Source organism: Bactrocera oleae, chromosome 3, assembly GCF_042242935.1.
Source record: "Bactrocera oleae isolate idBacOlea1 chromosome 3, idBacOlea1, whole genome shotgun sequence".
In the NCBI taxonomy this organism is placed as follows: domain Eukaryota; kingdom Metazoa; phylum Arthropoda; class Insecta; order Diptera; family Tephritidae; genus Bactrocera; species Bactrocera oleae.
This window is the reverse complement of record NC_091537.1, coordinates 83,125,786-83,150,209: the sequence shown is the minus strand read 5'-3', so window position 1 is coordinate 83,150,209 and position 24,424 is coordinate 83,125,786. Positions and strand designations below refer to the sequence as shown.

Below are 24,424 nucleotides of genomic sequence, written 5' to 3'. Positions count from 1 at the left end.
ACTATAGCATATGGCTGCCATACAAACTGACCGAACTAAATTACGATAAATAATTTTTATACACTTTTATGCTATAAGAAATGCACTTGTAGGTAGGGTATTATAACTTTGATGCAGCAGCAGTTAACGTGTTTTCTTCTTTTAATTCAGTTCAGCGGTATTATGTCTGGCCGCCCAACATGCTTACAAATCCTGTCAGTAAAATCACTCATACGCCGCGTATAACACTTTACATAGTTTTTCGACTTCCATTTGGGTGGCTGAGTATTAAAGCATACTTATGACTGAATATAAAATTTTTTTTATTTAAAATATATATTAGATATTCACCCCACATTCATAAGTACAAATATTTCATTAAAAGTTTATTGTATTTTGAAGAAATTTAAACTCATAATTAGCAGATTTTTTTTCCTTAAACATTTAAACGCACGATATACAAACAATAATATTTGAAAAGCTTAACATAACTTTCGCGGAAGTAAAAGTGCATCTTCATCAATAATTTCACTTTCCAAGAGCAGCAGTAGTAACAGCTGACGCTAAACAAACAACTGGCTGAAACCCGAATTTAGTAACTTTTCACGACAATTTCTGGCTGTAACGAGTTCGCAATATGCTTATACTCATATGTTTATACTTACATTTATACTATAAATACATAAATAAAATACATAAATACATATCATATATACATAAATACAACTGTGTAATACACTCAACTGATTAGATATTACTATTGTACCCCTACTCATTTTGAAGAGTTTCTTTCTTAGTTTCATAACACAATATACATAAATACATATTTTTATTAAAAATATACAATGTCTCAAAAGTTAGTCTTATTGGAAGGATGGTAGCTATGTTTGTACACATATATTATTTAAAACCCACCACACTTTTAGATACCAGCGCTTAGTTAGGTTTAATTGGCCAAAAACGAGCATAGGCCAGAAATGTATAGATCTTGTTGATGGTTATGAAAAAAAGTAAATTTTTCTCGAAATTCAAAGTTTATTTCTTTTTTGGCATTTTCTTATTTGCGTTTTTTGTAAACAATAGTAAGCAATTAGTACAGAGATAGCTCAGTCGTGTAACCATGTTCAAGATAAAACTGTGTAATATACGTAACATAATCCATTTAGAGACTGCCTAAGAGACAGATTAAAGAAGTATAGTGGGCGGAACTGTATGTAACGTCCTAGATGCTTTCTTATTGCAATACAGACTAAAGACAAACTGAAGAGGTGGATAACAATTCAAATTCTTGCTTAATGCTGTATACTTATAGACTAAAGGGGAATTCAAGATGTGTATAATAGAACAACAAGAAGATAAGAGAAAGAAATATGGTACTTTCTTGCATCTAAATATGGTACTTGATGGTGGATGATCCAAGAAGTGTCTGAAATTGTGTAAGGAAGCATTAAAGAGACTTAAGATGACATATTAAAGCAATAATCTTAGTTGGTTAGTAATCGCAAAGCGCAGAGATGTCGCTGTGTATAGAGGAGAGCATTGACTCGGCGACACCTACATACTCGTATGTAGATCGCACGCGATTCTGACATAATATTTTCCACCATATATCGTATTTCAAAGTAATAGAAAGCATATTTATAGGTGGAAAAAAATAAATGAACATAGAACCAGGTATTACTTCGAGCTTTTTAGGGGTTACAATCAACTATTTAGTGTAGAAATCAAGGTAACTTGTGTCCACACCCTTTTTGAACCTCTTCCTGCAGATTGCGCCGCTAAAAATAAAGTCAATACAAACTTATCAAATTTGATCAGAACTGCTCCATTTAAACTGCGTGCGCAAACCGAATTAATAAATTTTTTTTCTGATATCCAAACAAACATTTTTTATGTTTGTCTGATTTTTGATCTTCATATGTATGGCATATAGTGTCTGCTTGTTTATGGCGCGAAAGGTTTGTCTGTCCATTTTACCATGGATTGACAAAAAGTATACTAAAAATGTTGTATTTCCAATGGAATCACGAATTTCAGTAGTCTGTAAGTTTTTATGACTGTTGGACTTCGAGAACTATACAAAAAATTGCAACTATCATCTATTATCTAATTGTTGAAGCACGATTGTATATATTTCACCGTGTATTTGAACAAACTGAGGTCTGTAGCAAGTTAAATTTTAGATATTTATACAAAAACTTCATCTAATGACGCTACAAATTCTCAGTTTTACGAAATATTCTTATTATGAAGCTACGGCGCCATCTGTGTGTCATATATTAACTACAATATTTTGTCTGCCTCACCATAAGTTACACGCTTAATTGTTGTGAAATGTATGATTACATGTTGAACAAAAAAAAATTAATCTCCCTAGTTATAACTGACACTTGCGAGGTCTCTAATATTTACAACTTATCTAACATCTTATAAGCGACCTATTTTAGGTAATAGCCTTTTTCCACATATGTATAAATTAAATGCTAATTAAACTTTGATTTCAGTTACATTTCTCGAAAAAAACCGACAAATTAACCATATAAAAGTTGTCTCTACAAATACACAGTATCAACAAACTGAGCGCCGACCTCAGCCCGTGTAATATCGCATTGAATATCGTATTTACACAATAAACAAAAATCTTACATTAATGGTCGAGCAACGTCGCTTGGCTACAATGCAAGATAGAGAGACAGAAAACATAACAACTGCGATAGCACGAAAGTTATTTTTATATTTGGTTAAGTTGTTGACATTTTGAAGTTACTAAAAATGTAAAATGCAACGCTGTAACTGTGAATTAAAAGCTGATAGTTAGGCTACAGAGAAATTTTAATGTCGCTACTGTATTTAGTTAGATCTTGACAGACATTGAAAACGTTAGTTGAGCTTAGGTTAGGTAAATATGATTTTACGTGAGGCCACGATTAATCCCACTTGGACAGCTAGAGACGCCTGTCCGTTGTGATGCTCAGAATTCGTAGGTATAGACCAAAAAGACCGCAGCATATCTATAAAGCGCCTAGAGCCAGTTACAAATGGAAAGCTGGACAGTGGAGGAGAAAGTATCTAGATGTTTCCAGCTCATCTTCCTCCATGCAATTTTGACAAGTAGCGACCTCCAAACTCTTTAGCTTCACCGCGTGAGTGCCAATGGAACAGCGTTCAGCTAGGACACCTTTAATTGCCGCCATGTGTAGCTTACTATAAGCTAGTAGTTCCATTGACCTTTTATGTTTCACTCTGTGCCAGAAGGCTTTCGCAACACCACAAGTGCTGGTTGTAGACCAACGCTTACCGAGCTTGCGCGAGACCCATCAATACAGCACCCGAGTGCGCGAAGACAGGGGAACAGCTGCTCGTTCCCATCCTGATAGAATTCGGGTAAGCGTGCCCTTTGTGGACATGTGGATTCTCCAAGCTTCATATTTTTCATTAAAGTAATCAAAATGTACTGGATAAACACTTTAGGAATTACGGAGCTTTTTGTTCATTCAGGTCACCTTAGAAATCATCAATGAAGAGTTTATATGGATTATGGTATTCGCCAAGCTTCATATCTTTCATTAAAATAATCAAAAAGTACTGAATTAACATTTTAGGAATTATGGAGCTTTTATTTCAAGGTTTAGGAGGGTTCGCACGTCAAGGTCAGCATAAAAATTTTTCAACGAAGCCTAAGTACAGAAAGCTTAACTCATAATAAACATTTAATTTCATAGTCCCGAACCAATTTCATAGTCCAGTTCAACAGACACCAAAGTACAGTCAAAACATTGAATTTTATCAAGAATAAATAAAACCAAGGTAGAGTAAAAATGTAATAATAACCTTCAAAAAAATTAAATACAAGTCTGCTGAGCCGTCAATACCCATATACTGTATCCACAAAAATCGGTTCTACGTAACTGGAACGGACCCGGATTTATATACGACCAAGGACTGTCAACTCGGCTTCTTAAATAATTTGGGAATTACTTGCTGCTGCTGGGACTTAAACTCATCATTAGTAAGAGTTCCACTTTATACGCATTCGCCTGCGATCGCCGATCAAAAAGCTTTTTTTTTATTGCCGACTAAAAAGCCTTTATTTTAAAATCGACTGACGTATCGAGCTTCCACAGCACATCAACTTAAGCAGTTGCATTCCATATCCACATATGTAATTAGTTATGTGCTGTAATTATTAATTTAGCCTTATGCAATTTATGCGCTCAAAGTTACATACTTACTTACAACTCAATTTAATGTTACGGTACATTGAACTGTATAATACGTATAATATTGTGCCAGGTCAAGATCTCCAAATTCGTTTTGAATTACACTTTATGTGGCTACAAAAATGTAAAAATGTTGTAAAATAATTGATAGATTGCTAGTTTTGGCCAACTTATAATTAAAATCCGCTTGAGACAATTTAAAAATTATACTTTAGGGCTTTGCAATTTTGCTTTAAATGGAGTCTTAAGTAAAAAAAAATTGGTAAAACAGAGTCTCACTTCTGCTCTAAACTGATGAATATACGGATTAAGTTTCTAGTTTGGTCACTTACATGAGAGAGGCTGTACCAATCTAGGAAATTTTTTTAACGATTCAATTTGCGCGCGAAGTTTTATATGGACGCCAACCAATTCCACATATTCAGTGAAGGAGAGAGTGGGGGAGATCGGGGACAATTCCTCCCTGGCCCGAAGTTCTCGATTTGCAATTTTTTTGCAGATTTTTTCTCCAACAATTTCCTGCAATTATTTCGGGCTCGATTTTTTCTCTAAAGCCCTGCATATTCAACCCACCAAAGTTAATGTTGACACCTCTTATGAAATGAAAAATTATCCGTATGGGCAGCATATTACAAATGGTTTCTCAAGTAGACAATAAAATGAACCATAAAAGCAGCTAGAAGAAAAAGACAAAATTGATAAGGAAACGCTTTATCGCTTGGAAGCTTATAGTGCGGAACTGTTGTGTACATAAACGCTCGCTGTCAAGCGACATAATAACAAAAGCAAATACTAAAATAAAAAAGTAATAATCAGAAATCAAAAAAAGTAGTATGTTGTTGTATTTATAAATAAACTCGTGCACTCTATAGTAATGAAATAAAAAGAACTGAACGCAAATATTAAATGAAAGGGTGCCATAATCAAATGAAAATTAAACATAAAAACTCGTTTTTTTTTACATTTTTGCAAAATCGTGAATCAGTACGAATACGGATTGAATCTAAAACTGATAAAGTTTTGTAAGATGGTCAACTATAATTCTAATATATAATTGATTAGCGTGACTGATCGAGCTGAGTCGATTTAGGTATATACGCGAACTAGTCCCTCAGTTTTTAGATTATCAATCTGAAATTTTGTACATGTCTTTTTCTTTCCAAAAAGCTATTTAAAGACCTTGTATAAACAACTTTTTTGTTTGGAAATATAATATATCTTCATGAAATTTGGGCGGAATTATTTTCCAAAACAAAGTTACACTTTCTGCAACGCTCAAAATCAAGATACAGATCTTTTTATACGCTTTTATGCTACAAAAAATGCAGCTGTGAGGGATATAGCTTCGATTCAGTCGAATTTAACATATTTTTTTTTTTTGTTTTAATACAGATTTTATAACCAGATCAGGCCTAAATGTTATCCCTAAAAAAGTGCTGGTCTATAAAAAGGAGGTCTGAAAAATACTCAAACATCGAATCCAAGGATTAAGGTCTAACTTTTTCGAGATTAGATAAGAAGCTAGCTTTGGATAAGGGCTCCATATTAGAGCTTATAGTTCAAAGTAGATTTAGTCTCTGACTAAAGACCATAAGTTTTTATTAAACTAGCGGTATTTATATTATTTAGAAAATTGTAGAAGATATTATTAACGCTTAGAGTCCACAAATCTTAAAATAAAAAATTCTAGTTCATTAGAAGTATAGTTATAGTGATAGTTTTCGATTCAGTGACCATTTGTGTTAACCGAGAAAGAGAGAAAATATTATTTCTCGAAGCACATCGAACCATAAAGTCTAGTTCATACGACGACCTAACCGATCTAAGCATGAAGGCCCTCAAACGGTGGCTAAGAACTCAATCTAACCTCATATCAGCTTTATATGAAGCTATAGTCGACTAAGAGTTTAAAAATAATTATATATAAATTTTCATAAATACCGTTAGATATATCCAAATTCAGCTCAATTAACAGCGCAAACTTCCACTGACCCCCGGAAAATCTACAAAAATACAACATAATAATTAACAATAAACTTCATATGTATGGTACATATTTACATTATGTACTACGTATGTACATATATATATTAACTAGAGTTAATTCACACAAGTTTACCATCTAATTCACATAAATACGACTTGTGCATACAAATAAGTGCGTGCAAGGTGAGGAAGATTTTGAAGGTGCCGGATTGCTAAAAAGCTGACAATTTAGAAAAAGTGCGAGTCAATTGAAATTATCTTTAACTCAGACCATTTAAGTGGAGGCAGCCGGGTGTGCATTTGCGTGTGTGTTTATTTGATTTCAAATTATTTGTGCAAATTGCAAACTGTAAATTGACTGCTCACTTAAAATGATCTCATTAGCATCGACAGTGGTGGGATTTAACGTAATAAGTGCATTAGGGTGGAGGTTAAGAAATTTTAACTCAAAATTTAATTTTAAACTGAGTGTTTAAAAAAAATTTTTTTTTGTCCAAAAATTTTCTTTTTTTATAATCTACAAATTTTACCCTCAGGCTAAGCCAAAAAAAATATATTTTTCGCTCCACCCTAGTGTGTATGATTGCTTGGCAAGTGAAACTGAAGCGAAGGAGCACAGTCATTATTTACGTTAAGCGGTTTTATGGTTTGGACTGCAATATTTGGCAATTTTTTACAATTCGAGAGAAATAAGTTAATGACCGCACAGTTTCTGTTGACTAATTAGCTGCAAGTGAGAGAAATTAGTCATGTTTTTTTTTTTTCGTTCCCACGACAGTCGGTTCTACGTAACCGGAACGGACCCGGATCTATTCCGGCCAAGGACTGTCAACTCGGCAGAATTCTGTCGCTACAACAACAACAACAACATTCATGTTTTTTCTACGAAATACGCGCGCTATAAAATTATAATTCGTCGCTCTCAACGACCGATCGAGAAATGTTTCCGATTTGATGTATTTCAAAAACGTTTTCAAATGTTTAGTTCAATTATTAAATTTGTACAGGGTGTTTTTTAGAAGTATCGAATTTCTTAGAGGCCTATCTGTCAAAAATCTGTCATAGTAAACAAATACGTTTGACATTTCATGTTCAGTTCACTTTGACAAGTTACCATGCAAAGACCTACACCGCAACAAATGAATCGAAAATTTATTGGGATGAATACTTGCGGATCGCATAATGTCAAGAAATGTGCCTGTTAATTGGTCACCTAAATCATAAGATTTGACCTTGTTTGGCGACATTTGTAGGAATATGTCAAGTCACCGATCAATGCTAATAAATTAGCTACGACTGACTAGTTAATAACCAAAATGGCGAGATAAGTCCGATTGTCTGGTAAAACTTAAACGGAAAGAATGATTTTATTAAAAGACAGAGGTTTATTTAAAATAATGATCTATTTTGACTGACCACACTGAAAAAAACAAGATTTTCACTTATTTTAATACAAATAAATATTATCGTCTTCAAAATAGGCTACAGAGCCAATACAATCATGCTAACCCTTATTCCGATTTTCCATACTCGACTGGAATGGCCTTCAATGACTTTAGCGACTTCTGGTTTTTACGGTTTCGGCTCATTTTTGGAGCACCATTCGCTAGATTGTTGAACAGTAACGACATCACATTCATAAACCCACGTCTCGTCACTCGTCATCACGCAATGATGCAGTTTAAATGAATCAGCCCGGGTCATATTTGATCAGATGGTATATCTCATTTGTATATTGATATACCTCTAAAAATACCCTTTATATAGACCCATATTTAGAAACTGAACTTAATCATCTACGCAGAATTCATTACAGTTGTAATTACTTTAGTGACAAAAATAGATTTGTTAAAGGTTTTGTAGAAAAAAATAGCATACTACACAACCTGCAATGCACTTAATTATTTGTTTGATGTTAATTAGGTAGAAAAGTACCTGGTTCACCTATATTATACATACATACATATTTATGCATATTTATTACTCATTCATGTAATCGATTAAATGTGAAAAACGTGAGTGTTAAATGATAAATGTTGTTAATTAAATTTGTTCCATTAAGACTACGCGTGCGTGAAAAGATTTACTTACCAAAGTACATATTTACATATTTATTTACATTATACATAATGCCTATTCAGAATTTCATTAGACCTTTTACAATACAATGCCACGAACCATAAAGGCTTTTCAAAGTCTATGCCAGCAGCAAGAAACGTGACCTGGTTTTTTTTATTTTAATTGGGGTATATTCAGGGTAATAATAAGAAAACAAATAAACTTCAGCTGCACCGAAGTTTTAATACCATACACAGGTGCATTTCTTAAAGCAACTATATATGAGGGTCATTCAATGTGAAATAGACAAATAGTTGGACGCGACCGCCACCGATTCGAATGAATTTTGGTGGAAGTTTTGTCTTATCATAAAACAAAGTTCTGCCAAAAGAAAAAAATTTCCTAAAAGCTATGCAAAATTGAAAATTGCCGATTTTATGAGTTTATTTATTTAATATGCCAGAAACTACTGTATATTAAATAAAGAACGCTAGTGCGTTTTCAGAGAACACTTAGAAGTATAAAAAAATATATTTTTTTTGAAAATTACCAAAATTAAAAAATTTTGAATTTTTCAAAATCGTAAAAACTTTTAGCCTCAAACTTTTTTATATTATACCTCTAACATATCTAAAGAAATTCTGAAATTTTCAGAGCGCTTTTCTTTTTCGTTTCAAAGATATGAATTTTTGAATTTTGCCAAAATAGTTTTTTTCTATTTTTTCAACGTTTTTTGTTGAATGTCATTCATTATTCTATCACATGATTTTCGAAATTTGAGGTCTAAAATATTTTTCTTATGGTGATTATTTTTATTTTTATATTTTTTTAAATTTATTTATTATTATTATTTTTACATATTTTTTATTTTGTTTGGGGTATATTCAGGGTAGTAACAAGAAAACAAGTAAACTGCAGCTGCACCGAAGCTTTAATACTATTCACAGGTGCATTTCTTACAGCAACTATATATAACTAAGTCTGGAAACGGCATCCAACAGAAAATGTTTTGCTAGTATTTTCTAGAAACGTTGCTTGATACAAACTACTTTCAAGTCGAATTATGCTTACTTAATAAGGAAAAAAGATCTTTTATGAAGAACTTTATCTTGATTTGTATCGGTCAGTTTGTATAACCGTTATATGATATAGTACTTGTAGTCCGATCTGAACAATATATTTGGAGAGGAGTGGCAATTACTCAGACAATAATTTATGCCGAATTTCGTGAAGATATCTTGTCAAATAAAAGAGTTTTCTATACAAGGAATTAATTTTGATCGATCAGTTTGTAGAGCAGCTAGATCCTATAATGTTCCGCTATCGGCGTATCCGACAAATGAGCAGTTTTTTGAGAAGAAAATAATGTGTGTAAAATTTTACATCTACCATATACATAACTCAGAAACTGAGTGACTAGTTTTCATATAGTCAGACAGACGGACTTGGCGAACACGACTCAATGACTTTATTTCCTCGCAAGAACTCTTTTCAATAGTTATCGCTTGTAAAAACTTGCTTTTGTGACATTAGAAAAATTATAAATATTTCGAAGCTTATCGAAGATCGAATAATGTTTTAAGCATACTTTCAATTTTTAAGTACAAAAAATAAATAATAATGCCTTTTTGTTTTAAATGCTAATTAAATGAAAAATTGAGGCTCTATTACTACGCAACGTCCACTTTGACACTTAAAGAGAACCATCTAGAACATCAAGACCAACCAATACTAGATAAGTCAAGAAATTTGGTATTATCTATCAAGTCATGGAAAAAACTCGAGTTACTCATGAACGCCTCAGGCTGAAGAACTTTAATGGAGTCTCTAAATTTTCGATATACGACAGATTTACACCTTATATGCATAGATGCCAGTTACTAGTTGCTGGTCCACCTACTTGCAACAGTACTTTATATGGTATTATTGTAAAGCGATTAAATATTATATAATATAATCTTCTATTGAGTTAGAATGCTAGAAGACAAAATAGTTTTCTGTCACTGAAATATAAGGTTAAGTAAAGAGAAATAAAATCTTTCAACACCTTCGGAAATAGACCGATTTTGTTAGGATTCTACAGTGAGTCGCGGATGGAAATTCGATCCTTGAGGTTTTTTGTGTTAACTAGTGTGACACCCATACATCGAACCAAACGTGTTACTAAACAGTTTTTTGTGCCATGTTTTGCTCCTGGGTAACCGAAACAGTGCTTACATTACGATCGGACTCGATGATTTCTATTATTTTGTCGATAAATTTGACAATCTGCCTTCCAGTGATAACTAATGGTGTAACATGTCTTTGGCATAAAAATTACCCGAACGGAAACGACGAAACTAAAATTACGCATTATTGACAGTTAGTATTAGTATTAGGACCGAAAACGTTGTACGGTATCAAGATTTGGACATTGAGCAAACATAATCTAAAAAACCGAACCGGCACCTTTAAAATGTCATAAAGGTCGATGCTTCGTATTTACCAGAGGTGGATGAAATTTTGTACGTAAATCTGACTCGAATATAACGTAGGATGATTAAAATATTCTAATGAATTCTCACACAAAAACTTCTTTCTGAGGCTTGGATAAAATAAGCTGTACTATATATTATATTATAGAGCAATCCTGGATTGAAAGCTTTCAAACAAGAAAAATAGTAAAACCAAGGAAATAAATTCTTTTCTTCGTCTTTTTGATCTAAGCTTACCAGCTAACGAGGTACTAGCGATAATTTAAACAAATCTAGCTCGTCTATCATTGAAAGATATTGTTATATAGCACGTGTACCGTTATTTCATATATTCCGTTCCCAGTACGATCGGGTCAAAGTAATCGGAACACAACCGCAATTACATCTAGACAAGACCGATGCCACAACAACTTAACTGTGTTAAAATCTATTTGGTATTCAAAACATGCATGTGCTAATAATAATTATGGGTTTTGAGAACTAAGCATCGCTACAAACTGCCTAATAGTTGCTTTCGTATAATTAAAAAATATTTCATTAACTCAATTGTTTACTATCGAGTAGTTATGTATGTGTGTACATAATAGACCTATTTTATCATGCTCAACTCGCAATTGGAAATTGCTACGATATTTACAGTTGTGTTAATATTAGCTATTCTAATTGAGTTGCTCGTCGAACACTTTTAACTAACAGTAAACAACACAGCAGCGCCACTTTAATCATAACAATGTCTAAATTAGTATCTAAAGGAAAAATATTTGTCCGGACTAATAAATAAAGAGAATCTGTGCGACAATTATTACATGTTACTTATCAAAAGGTCGAGATAATTCAGTCAAGAGGTTTTGACGAGTACCACTTGAAAGTTAAATTTATTTGTAATATGTTGAATCAACATTAATTTATGGTTAATTTATTGTTCTTATTATTTTTATATAATTTCTATTGCATGTCGTATTTTTGTTTATTTAAAGTAAATGGTTGCAGTTGACACTTGAGTGAGGGTGGTCTCTTATCGATATAATTAACTGGCAGAATCGATTGAATCACGCAATGAAAAATGATAACGAAGATTTTTGAGTTACTATAAAAAGAAAAAAATGGGAAAAAATGTTAACTTCGGTTGCACCGAAGCTATAATACCCTGCACAAATAAAAAAGTTTTCCATGTAAAGACTTTTTTGGTGTTGATCATTCCGTTTGTATGGCAGGTATAACATATAGTGGGCCGATATCGACGATTTTGACAAATCTTTGGGAAGAAATGGAGCTGTGATATCGATATCTCGAAAACTGAAAGAATAGTTAGCGTATATACAGACAGACAGATGGACATGGCAAAATAAAGTCAGCTCAACACGCTAATCATTTATTTATAGAGTCTGCGCCGTTTTCTTCTGCGTGTTACAAATATTGTGCCAAAGTTAATATACCCTGTTTAAAAATTAGAAATACAAAACTATTAAACAGAATATTGTTTATAAAATTTAATGTAGCAAAACTTTAAACTTTCACTAAAAAATTTAAATATTAAAATATTTTCAGCAAACTTTCTTAATTACACTATATATTTGTATAGCACACAAATATGTAGTAAGTTTGGTTTAGTTCAATGTTTTCGATCTGTAGCAACTCTAAAGTACATTTAAATTGCAAACTTTGACACTGCTGTTCCGAAGTTTTTCTTAAACGATGCACAACCATTCTTTTATATTTTGCTCAATTTTACTTTTTTGAAAGCTGGCAACTCGATGCCAAAGTAATTCTGAAACGAAAAATTTGCAAGTGTGTGGGCTTTGTTTTTAAATGATACACATTAATTTTGTAATATTTTTTCACAGTTTTCGATAGGTGGCAACCCTGTTCTAAAATGCATCTGTCTAAATTTATTTACTAAAAATTTTATGAAAGGTTTTGTTATATACCTTATATTTCGCACAAATTTTGTTTCGGTCGGTTTTAAATTATTCAATAGGTGGCAACTCGGTTTCAAAATATGGGACTGAATTGAACATATCGCGCATACTTTTAGGAAGGCTTTCATTATGTTTAGCATACATTATACAAAATGTTTACTTTTTCGATAGGTGGCAACTCTTTTAAAAAATATATTTAAATTGAGGACCTTACGCATACTTTCCAGTAGCCTATTTTTAGGGGCCTTATATTTGGAACTCATTTGGTAATATATTATGTATTAATTTTCACTTTTTACTGATAGGTGGCAACTTTGTTTCCGAATTTCCCTCAATAATATAATTTATAATTTAGCTCTAGTTTTTGTTTGTAGCTATTTAAGTCCATCAAGAACCAAAATTAAAGAAATGACTATAACTATGCGGTATATTTTACCATAGCTTCATCGTTCATCTGATCGTCTATACACTGTTCAAGATTTGCACTTTAACCCAATATTGAGTTCTTAACTTTGAGTCCTTGAATTTTATTATATTTTATAACCTTATACTAAATTTTCCTCTTACTCTTTACAGACACCCTGCTGTAATAAATTCTACAAATGTCGTTTTTGCCATGATGAAAATGAATCGCATCATTTCGATCGTAAAACATTAACCGAATTGATTTGCTCCGCGTGCAATACACGACAGAAAGTGCAGGAGCAATGTGAGGCATGTGGCACGCGATTCGGCAAGGTAAGTGTGGTATATGCATACAAATGTTTATTTGCAATATCGATTTATAAAATCTGGTATAAATTTTATACTTCTGTCATGCAGCTATTCCCAAACTATTTTTCATGCAAACCCCGTATTGAAATAAGGACTACAAGCGTAGTGTTTATGAAGATCTCGAAAAGCATTTATTCAAATTTATACAACAAATTCTAACACAAGAGAATAAAGATAATGAAACTAAAGAACAATAGAGCCAACAAGGCATTGGCTGAAATGCTAAATGGATTCAATCAAATCTAGAATAACGACATAGAAATAGTGCAATGTCTTTCTACATCTTCATAAAATTGTTTTAGTGACTTGTTCGAAAATAACGGAAAAGTTAGATATTATTTTGGCTCAATAAGCGATTAGACAAACTCACTAGAGTACCGAAATAGTGAAACGACTTCACCACAAAAGTCACTATTAGTGACTGCGGATGCTGCCTGTATACCGGTATAAGCCTAAATTTAACATTCGATAACGTCTCATAAAATAATAGAAAATTCTCAAAAAAAAATCTGTTAAAAAAAATTAAAATTTCATAAAATTTCTCCGTTGACACGAGTACATTGTTTAAGTTGTGCTAGAGTTTTTACTTCCATTGTTGCTTTATGATTTTATGATTTTTATTTTAGGCGGGTATTGTAGTCAAGAGACATGAATTTTAGGTAATTTTTAAAGTGCCTTAAAAAAAGCAATCAATATTTTTACCATCGATTTTTTTATCAGTTATTTATTAATGTTACAAGAGAAAAAAACTTTAAATAAAAAATTCCAAATTTAAAAAAACAGTCAGCTGATGAAAGGGGGGTTCTCAAAAAATTTATTTCCCTTTTTTTTATTTTCTCCTATTTTTAAAAATAGTAATTGGGGATGAGAGAGATCTACAAGAAAGATTCTCTAAAAATTTCAAGTAAATCGGTCCAATAGAACTCGAGAAATCGTGGGTATAGTATTGAAAAAGTCTGGTCTGAGAAAAACACCCTTAAAGTTTCGCGTAAAGTGTTTTGTTCCATAAGATCCAGCCAAACCAGTTTGGAGGCCGGGTCGGTAAAATGTCTATATCACCGAAAATAATTTAAATTTTCAAAAATCCCTTCGTAGATATGTTCTTAAATAGTTACACTTTGAAAAAATAAAAAAAATTGATTATTTGAAATTCTACACTAGAATACCCCCTTAAGTTTGAAATCCACTCAAATGTTTACTGCTTACTGAGAACGGAACTCTTTCGAAAAAATGATCGTCGAGTTTTGAAAAAACGAAAACTATATAATTTATAAAAATCCCTACTAATAGAAATAAATAAAAAAACAGAAAAATTCTGTAAGGTTTACATTTTGGGAAATATCCTTTAGAAATATCCATGATGCTAAGTTAAAATTTAAATAAAGTTAAGGGGTTATATAAACTTGTGAATTTCAAAAAAACAATTTTGTTTTATGTATCCAATATACCTACAATTGAAAATATCCGAAAATTTTAAGTTGATCCGGCAAATAGTTTCGAAGTTATGAGTAAGAAATTTTTAACTTACTGTAAGTAAGGCTTTCAAAACTTTAAACGCTTTTTTCTCGAAGCGCTGTTTTCAGAGTCGGCCAAGAAAATGTCGCCAAAACAGCTGGATCGAACGACTTGATTATATATACGACCTGCTTAGATATATTTGCCAAGTAATGATAGAAGTAATAAGATTCGTGATATGATTTCGATTTTTAGGCCACACTATAGTATACATTATTTCACAAAGAACGATACTTTTTTGGGAACCCGGCATTTTGTCAAAAATCGAAATTTTGACCAGTTCTGCAATCATTAACTGTATTCATATGTTGTAAATTTTTTTTTTTTTGTGTTTGAATTTGAAATAATTTTAAGCAGAAAAATCTTCTTCACATTCAGACACCTTTCTTTCGGAGGTTCTCTTAGAGATCGGCTATGGCATCAAGGAAATCTAAAAATTTTCAAAATGTATCAATTATTAAAGCACATTGAAATCTGTAAATGTACATTCGATTTAATTATTTATTAAATAAAATGTTTCCTCAAATTTATAAAATAAAATGGTTAAAAAAATAACACAAAAAAATATAAAAAATTTTTACTGACTTGCGAGTGGATATAACTCCTTAAGGTGTAAGCACCCAAGCCCGTCTAAATCAACAAAGTTTCACTATTTATTATGTCTAGATCAACAATGTTCCACTATTCACTACAACAGCAACAATAACTAATATAAGCTAACAAAATCTTACTCATCAATATAATTCACAGTACACCTGCCTCATCTGCAATCTATTCGACGACACCGACAAGAAACAATATCACTGCAACGGTTGTGGTATTTGTCGCATCGGTGGCGCTGTGAACTTCTTCCATTGCAAGGTGTGCGACATGTGCCTGCCAATTCGATTGAAGATCGATGGCCATCGGGTAAGCAAAATCAAGATTTTCAAACACAAATATACTAAGCATTCACGATGCGCGCAAAACTGGCTTTAGTTCAACTCTCTTATCAACCCTTTCAGGATTTACATGTGACAACAAGAATAAAAACATATACAATTAAATTTAATACAAAAGCGCATGCAGTTGTCTCTTTAAAGTAGTTGAACGGCTGGTTTACTCCTTTTCTTTTTGAGTACTTCATTTACGCCAGTTATTTGTTCGTTTCGCCACTCTCCAAATACTGTTTATATATATTATATATTGTCGAGTGCTACTATATACTACCTCTCATTTATGACCGTTAATATTTTCTTTTTATTTCGTTAATTTCTTCTTTTCATTTATCATTTAACTTCATCGACAGTGCGTTGAGAATATTTCACGTTCGCATTGTCCCGTTTGCCTGGGCGACATACACACATCCCGTATACCATGTCACATACCCGATTGCGGTCATCTACTACATAAGACGTGCTTTGATCAATTGCTCAACTCGGGACATTATACATGCCCCATTTGTCAGACATCGTTAATTGATATGACTGCGCTATGGGAGTATTTGGATGCGCAAGCGGTGTTGCTGCCGGTACCAAAGAAATATGAGAATCAACGTATACATATTTTTTGCAACGACTGTCATAAGGTACATATGTGGTTGTAATTGAGAAGAAATATTTATTATAACAACAATAAACATATTTTTTCTTACAACCACTCATTTCTTTATTTGTTTGTCTATCCTTTGCAGACCTCTAAGACCAAATTCAATTTTATCGGTTTGAAATGTATGCAATGTGGCGCTTATAATACAACACAGGATGTCAAGCGACGTATGTCATTGGTCACAGGTGAATAGCAGCAGAGCTCTCCTGTTCGCAAGATTTCTGCTATATGCTGTTGCTTGTTTTTTGTTGATTATAAATTTTGAATTTATTTTTTTAACGGTTTTTGATTAATTTTTAAATTAACAAAATGTATTTATTATTTTGTCTTTCATTGTTAACTTACTTATATTTTTTAATATATTCAAATTTTTTTTATAATTTATATTAGTTAATTTTTTAATAAATTTTTTTATAAATTATATTAGTTAATTTTTTAATAAGTTTTTTTATACTTTATTTTAGTTAATTTTTTAATACATTTTTTTATAATTTATATTAGTTAATTTTTAATACAATATTTTATTTTTGTTTTAACATTTTTTTTTTAAGTTTTTATGTATATATTTTTAAATTTATGTTTAATGTCTTTCAATGTTATATTTATATTTATTTTAATTTTATTTCAGTTTACTAAATACTTTTAATAATTAAATATGATTGTAAAGTTTTTTGTAACAGTTTTTACTCAAGCTTTTTTTATGTAACTATTTTATTAATATTTTTATTATTACATTATAATTATACTTTTAATACATAATATATATTTTAAATTTTTAATAATATTAATAAATAATAATTTACTTAATTTTCTATATACGCGAAATAGTGTTTTTAAAAATGTTTTTTTAGTTTTTAATATTTATTTTTAACTTGATTTATAATGTGTTTTTTTAATTATATTTAATTATATTTTATAGCACATAATTTTCACCTTCTAAAATGTGTATTTTGATATTTTTAATATTATATTTACATACATATATACATAAATTTAAATCTTACTATTGTCTTTTTGTCATTTTCGGTTAATATACCCTGAACAGGATATATTAAGTTTGTAAATTTGCAACGCCCAGAAGAAAACATCAGAGACCATATAAAACTATATCTAAATGATTATCATGACGAGCTTAGTAGATTTAGCCATGTCTGTCTGTCCGTCTGTATATACGCGAATTATTCACACAGTTTTTGAGATATCGATCTAAAATTTAAACATGTTATTTTTTTGCCGAGAAGCTGTTCCCTTGTTGGAATTACCGATATCGGACCATTGCAGCATATAGCTAACATATAAACTGATATATCAAAATCAAGTCGTTGTATAAAAAACTCTTTAATTTGACAAGATATCTTCACGAAATTTGGCATACATTATTTTCCATAACAATGCTACAATCTTCAAACAAATTGTTCAGATCGAACCGTTATAAAATATAGCTGCCATATAAATGGGCTGATCAAAATTCAGTCCTCGTATGAAACTGTTTTATTTGTTAAGGCATACTTATATTATATTATTTAATTTGTTATTCATTTTGAAATATATATATATATTTTATCTTTGTACATATTTTTTAATATTAGTAACCTCAATTTATTTTTATTTATTAGATTTTTTATTGAATTTTTGCATAATTTTTTTTTTTTTTTGTTATTTACGTAGTTTTATTAAATTTATAATTTTATCTATACATATATTTCACCTTAATTTATTTTTATTTATTAGTTTTTAATTTCAGTTTTCCATTATTATGTTTTTTTTTTGTTATTTAGCTTTATTAAATTTATAATTTAATTTTTACTTTAGATTATATATAATGTTTTTCTTAATGTAATTATAATTTTTAATTTATATTTTTTTTTTTAATTTGACTGTTATTTTTATTTACCATATTAAGTTTTTCATTCCAGTTTTGAATTTATTTTTAATGTTTCTATAGTAGTATTAATTTCACAAATTTATTTTTTAATTTTACAAAATACATACATGCATATGGTATGTATATTTTAATATTATGTAATGCATTTTTGTATATATTTCTAATTTTTTTTTAATTTTAAATTGGTTTTTAAATCTTTTCTTATTATATTTTATAACTTTATTAATTTTAATCTTATCTTTTCGTTAATATAAACACGTCTATTTATTTTTTAGTTAAATATTTAATAAATTTTTAACTTTTTTCATATTGATTTCTTATTTTTTTATATACTACATGTATGTATATCTTAATGTATGCATTTTTTATTTTTAGAAAAATATTTTTTTTTTGGAAGGAATTTTTATTTTTTATTTCTAAAAGTACTTTTTTTTATTTTTAGAACGAATTTTTATTTTTTATTTTTTATATCTTTAACCCTTATGTTAGTAACTAACTTTACCGACGTCTTTTAGCAACCGGGTACCCACGATCCGAGTGTTATTATTATTTTATTTATTTTATTAAAAAAAATTTTTTTTAGAAAAATATTAATACTTTTTTTTAGAAACATTTTTTTTAGAAAAAAATTTTTAGAAAAAAAAGTATTAATATTTTTTTCTTCAAATATTAATAGTCAGTGACAATTTAAAGAAAAAAATAACAACGTAGAATAAAAAAAAATAAAAAAAAGAACTCACAAATAACTTTCTTTTAAGTTAAAAAACGACGATTTGAGAGCTTAAAATTAAATATTGAATTGGTTACTAACATAAGCGTTAAAAATTTTATATTAGTAAATTTTCTGACTTTGGTTAAATCTTATTTTTAATTAGTTTTGAATAAAAATTTTATTTTTTAATATTTTTTTTTATAATTAAAAATTTTATTTTTATATACATATTTTGAGATTAACAAAAAATGTTTTTGCTTTAATTTTTCCAAAGTTTCCATTTTGCTACATATTTCTTAATTTGATTTCATTTTTTTTTCAGTTTTTTAAATTATAATAATTTTGAATTTAATCGCATACATTCATATATACGTACATATGTAACCATTTTTTAATAAATATTTAAGGTATTTGTTTTATTTTTTGCTAAATATACATTTTTAATACATACTGTATGTATTTTATTTATGTATTTTTTATCTTTTTTAGGTATATATATTTTTTACATTTTGATATAAATTTTTATTTTTTTAATATTTTTTTATTTATTTATATTTTTTCTAATTTTTCTCCTCCATTCATTCCAGATGAACCATCATCAGCATGACGATGCACCCATTTTCCTACAACCACACCTATTTTCGCAAACCAAATTGCATCTCCTTTTGTTGAAGTCAACGTAAAACACTGGAGATCTTGCCATTTCGAGATTTTGCACTGCTACAGTAGTCGCCGCCGCTGCAAAAGAATGCTGGTATGCCATAAACTCGTGTCGCAAATCCGTTTACGTTCGCTAAACATAACATTTCATTATAGTGAAGCGTGAAATAACTGCAACTGGTGCTACCATGTCAAGTACATATACACATACATATAATATTTAAGTCTGTATGGGTGTGTCAGGCGTTGGATTAGCTATTGCGGTATTTGCAGGAATGTAGATGACTCGTCGGTTAATTCGCGCTGACATCGAATACCTTAATCGAATTACAACGCATAATTTTTGAAATACACTACTAAATACAATAACATACAAGTAAAATCACTTTTGTTTGTATTTTTTGTTTTATTTTATTTTCACACTTTTTTGTTTGTGTAAGCATTTTGTAAAGTAAAATCACTTTTGTTTGTATTTTTTGTTTTATTTTATTTTCACACTTTTTTGTTTGTGTAAGCATTTTGTAAAGTCAACGAATATTATTGCATTTAATTAAATAAAGTTAATATTAAAATAGCTGTTAGTATTTGATAAATATATTATATGCAAATGTACTACATATTTATATAATATAATATTATATATAATATTATATATACATATATGAATGTATATACATACATATATACATACAAACATTATTTACCGTTAGTTAATTTAGTTTATATACTCAAGCGCGTTCGCATAGAGCGTAGGAAAATTATTAAAAATGTTAACCTTTGGTATGTATAAAATTTTAAATTTACAAAAACAACAAAAAACAAATAAAATTTTATTATTCCACAAGAACTTTCAAGTGTTTGCATTTATACTTTTCATACGAAATTGTTTACCCAATTATTATTTTTTCAGAGTAACGTTTTCTAAACGCTTTTAAAACTTTCACATCGTAAAATATATACACATTACTCTCATAAATTTTTAGTCAAATAAAATTGAAATATTTACGTTTATATTTAATATAATATTTTAATTATAGGTAATAGGTATAAACAAAATTTAAAAAAAAAAGATTTTAAATAATTAAAATAAAAAGATAAGTATAAAAATATTTAAAAATAAAAAAATTAAAATTAATATAAAAAAATAAAAATTAATATAAAAAAATAAAAATTAATATAATAAGTTAAAAATAAAAATATATGAAATAAAAAAATAACTTAAGAATTATAATTTTCAAAATTGCAAAAGAAGAACGACAAATCTTAAGTGTACAAACAAATTTGAATTTGAAAGAATTAGAACAGATAGATAAATTGTTATTTCAGTTTGTTGTTCCTTTTCACAGAATTTTATGTTTACAATTTCTTGTGTTTTGTTTAAGAAAATTCATTTTTTGACAAATTTTTTGTTTTTACGTTTATATTCTTAATGGAATATATGTATATATATATATATATATATAATATATATAACATTGAAGTTAATTGAAGTTTCGTAAAATTCCATAGGAACCTACTTTTTGTAACAATTTGTATAATAAAAAATTGCAATTTTTAGGAATTTTAAAAAAATTTTAATTTAAAATTGTCCAAAAAAATTTTTGTTTATTAAAAATTATTATTAAAAAAATTTTTAATTAAAAATTATTATTAAAAAAAAAAATTTATTAAAAATGATTAAGAAATTTTTTTTTTACTTAAAAAACACAAAATAAATAATTAAATGAAAAAAATAAATAAGTCAATAAGTATAAAAAAATAAAATAAATAACTAAACATAACCAATATTTTTTTACTACATAAATAAAAAGTAAGGGATTAAAAAGTTTTTTTTTGCGTGTTTTTTTTTTCTTTTGCAAAGAAAAGCATTAGAAAAAGATACGAGTACTTACATTTTTAGCATATTTAGTTGTTCCGTTTCAGTGGATTTTAAGCAAACTTTTTCTCTAACAAGAAATATGTAGGTACATGTATATATTTAGAAATTCAATTTTATAAAAAACTCTTTGTGTTTACCTTTTTATCGTAAGAGCAATTATAAACCTACCATCGATCTATTATGAAAAATAAATATAAACAAGAAATACATACATATTATATATCAAAAAAGCAAATAATGTATATTATATGAAAATATAAAATATTGTATATATTATATAATTACTAATTATTGTCATTTTTTGTTCAATAAAAAAATAATTTTAAAGAAATTATAATTAAATATTTTTCAAAACATAAAATGGTTGGAAAAAATACACAACTTTTTAACATATTTATTTATTTATTTTCAGTGCGTTTTTCTCTGAAAAAGAATATATTTTCGTAAAAAATTAAATTTTTAACAAAATTTTTTACCGTAAAAGAAATTTTGGAAAATTAGGAATTTATATTTTTTAAACAAACAATAATTACATATTATTATTTATATTATATCGAAAAAATAAATGTATTAAAAAAATGTAAGTAATTATTATTTATTATCATTTTTGGTTCAATAAAAATTTTTTTTAAAGAAATTTAAATTACAAACAAATTAAAAAAATCAAAACATAAATTGAAAGTAAAATTTAAAAAAAAATTTTCAAAACAAAAATTTTAATTTTTTAAAACATTAATTGAAAGTTAAATTTAAAAAAAAATTTTTTCACTAAAAAACTTAAAACTTTCAACAAATAATATGTAATACAATTTTGGAGATAATTGCTCTTTTCGTTACTTCTACGGGTTTGGGTGTTTAAGAAAAAATAAACGAAATCGTAAATTTATTTGTATATTTATGGTAACAGACTATACTGTTTAATTGTTAATAAACATTAAAAAAAAAACTATATGTATAAAAATAATAATTTATATAAAAAAGAGAAATGTTATTGTAATAAAAGAAAATACTTTTCGTAGTAAAAAACATAATATCACAACTCTCAATTCAATTAATTTTTTATAAAAAAATTGTGGTTTTAAGATATTTGACAGGTTTTACGAATATTTTAAAACAATTTTCTTAAAAAAATAATTGTTCGTATTTAAAAAATAAAATAAATTTAAAATTATGGTCAAAAGAACGCAATTTATGCAAAACAATATATTCATTTAACAGCAATATAGTATAAACAATATATTTAATGCACATTGTACAATATATTATTGTGCACGACACGCTCAAAAACTGAATTTACTATTTACTTATAAACCATAATTATAGAGTCGACGCAATAGCTTGTAGTATATAGTTAGAGGTATAATTACATAATAAAAATATGTGGCAAGTTGCTTAAAAATAGTAATATATACAAATTTGCTGTTTGTTTGCTCTACCAAGAATTTAAAAAAGTAGAAATATTGTAAACAAAACTAAAAATAACAAATTTGTAAAAAAAAAAAGATAACAAATTTGTAAAAAAAAAAATAACAAAATTGCATAAAAGATTAACAAATTTACAAAAACTAAAAAATTTAAAAAAAAAGTAAGAGTAACAAATTTGTAAAAAAAAATTTAAATTTAAAACAAAAAAATAAATTTACAAAAGCTAAAAATTAAAAAAAAAAGTAAAAATAAAAATTAGCAAAAAATAAAATAACAAATTTGTAAAAAAACACTAAAAATTACAAATTTGTAAAAAAAAAAATTAACAAATTTACAAAAACTAAAAAATTTAAAAAAAGTAAAGTAAAAAATTTGTAAAAAAAAATTTAAATTTTAAAAAATAAAAATAACAAATTTACAAAAGCTAAAAAATAAAAATTACCAAAAACATTGCAAATTTAAAAAAAATAAATAAATAACAAATTTGTAAAAAAACACTAAAAATTACAAATTTGTAAAAAAAATAACAAAATTGCATAAAAGAATGACAAATTTACAAAAACTAAAAATTAAAAAAAGTAAAAGTAACAAATTTGTAAAAAAAAAAATTTTAATTTTAAAAAATAAAAATAACAAATTTACAAAAGCTAAAAATTAAAACAAAAAACTGCAAATTTAAAAAATAAAAATAAAATAACAAATTTGTAAAAAAAACACTAAAAATTACAAATTTGTAAAAAAAAAAATAACAAAATTGCATAAAAGAAAAACAAATTAACAAAAACTAAAAATTAAAAAAAAAAGTAATAATAACAAATTTGTAAAACAAAAGCAAATTTGTACAAAAAAATTAACTCTGCAACTAATAATACTAAATTCATAACCTGTAAAAAATTGTTCTAATAGTCTCCAAAAAAGCTTACAACGGGTTAACATTCTATATATTACAGTTGAGTTTGAAATAGTTACGAACGTATGGTTGTATAATCATGAACCAGGGTTGCAAATAATGCATTCAAAAAATAAATTAATTAAATATTTTTATTTTGTAATCCTCAAAATCTAATTTTTGTATTTCTAATCCCAAATAAATTTTAATGCCAAAAAAAATTAATACCATATAATCCTCAAAATATTAATTAAAAATAATTTTTGATGTTCTAATCCCAAATAAATTTTTAATCCCAAAAAAAAAAATTTATACAATATACCGTATTTAAAGTTAAAAAAAAATTATCTTAAAAGCCGGATAAAAAATGTATTTTTAATTTAAAAAAACTTGAATCCTAAAAGCGGGGTTAAAATTTTATTGTTTATATAATCACAAATACTGGATCGAAAAATAAAAAAA

At 27.9% G+C, this 24,424-nt stretch overlaps 1 protein-coding gene across 5 annotated transcripts in view; it reads left to right on the top strand.

Annotated features, from left to right (window-relative positions):
• Positions 1–20,607, top strand: part of Rchy1 (Ring finger and CHY zinc finger domain containing 1) — a 32,366-nt gene extending 11,759 nt beyond the window's left edge. For 3 of the 5 annotated variants that reach the window (XR_004978061.2, XR_011395507.1, XR_011395506.1), the window contains exons 3-8: positions 13,213–13,374; positions 15,676–15,834; positions 16,214–16,492; positions 16,598–16,697; positions 19,697–19,863; positions 19,926–20,606. Coding sequence is in view for 1 of the 5 variants with exons in the window: in XM_036370558.2 (XP_036226451.2) it covers positions 13,213–13,374; positions 15,676–15,834; positions 16,214–16,492; positions 16,598–16,697; positions 19,697–19,716 (720 nt within the window). In the remaining 4 variants the exon portion in view is untranslated. Of the gene's footprint in view, positions 1–13,212; positions 13,375–15,675; positions 15,835–16,213; positions 16,493–16,597; positions 16,698–19,696 lie in introns of all 5 variants that reach the window. The other 2 variants (XR_004978062.2, XM_036370558.2) reach the window with 2 other exon arrangements.
• The last annotated feature ends 3,817 nt before the right edge of the window (positions 20,608–24,424 follow it).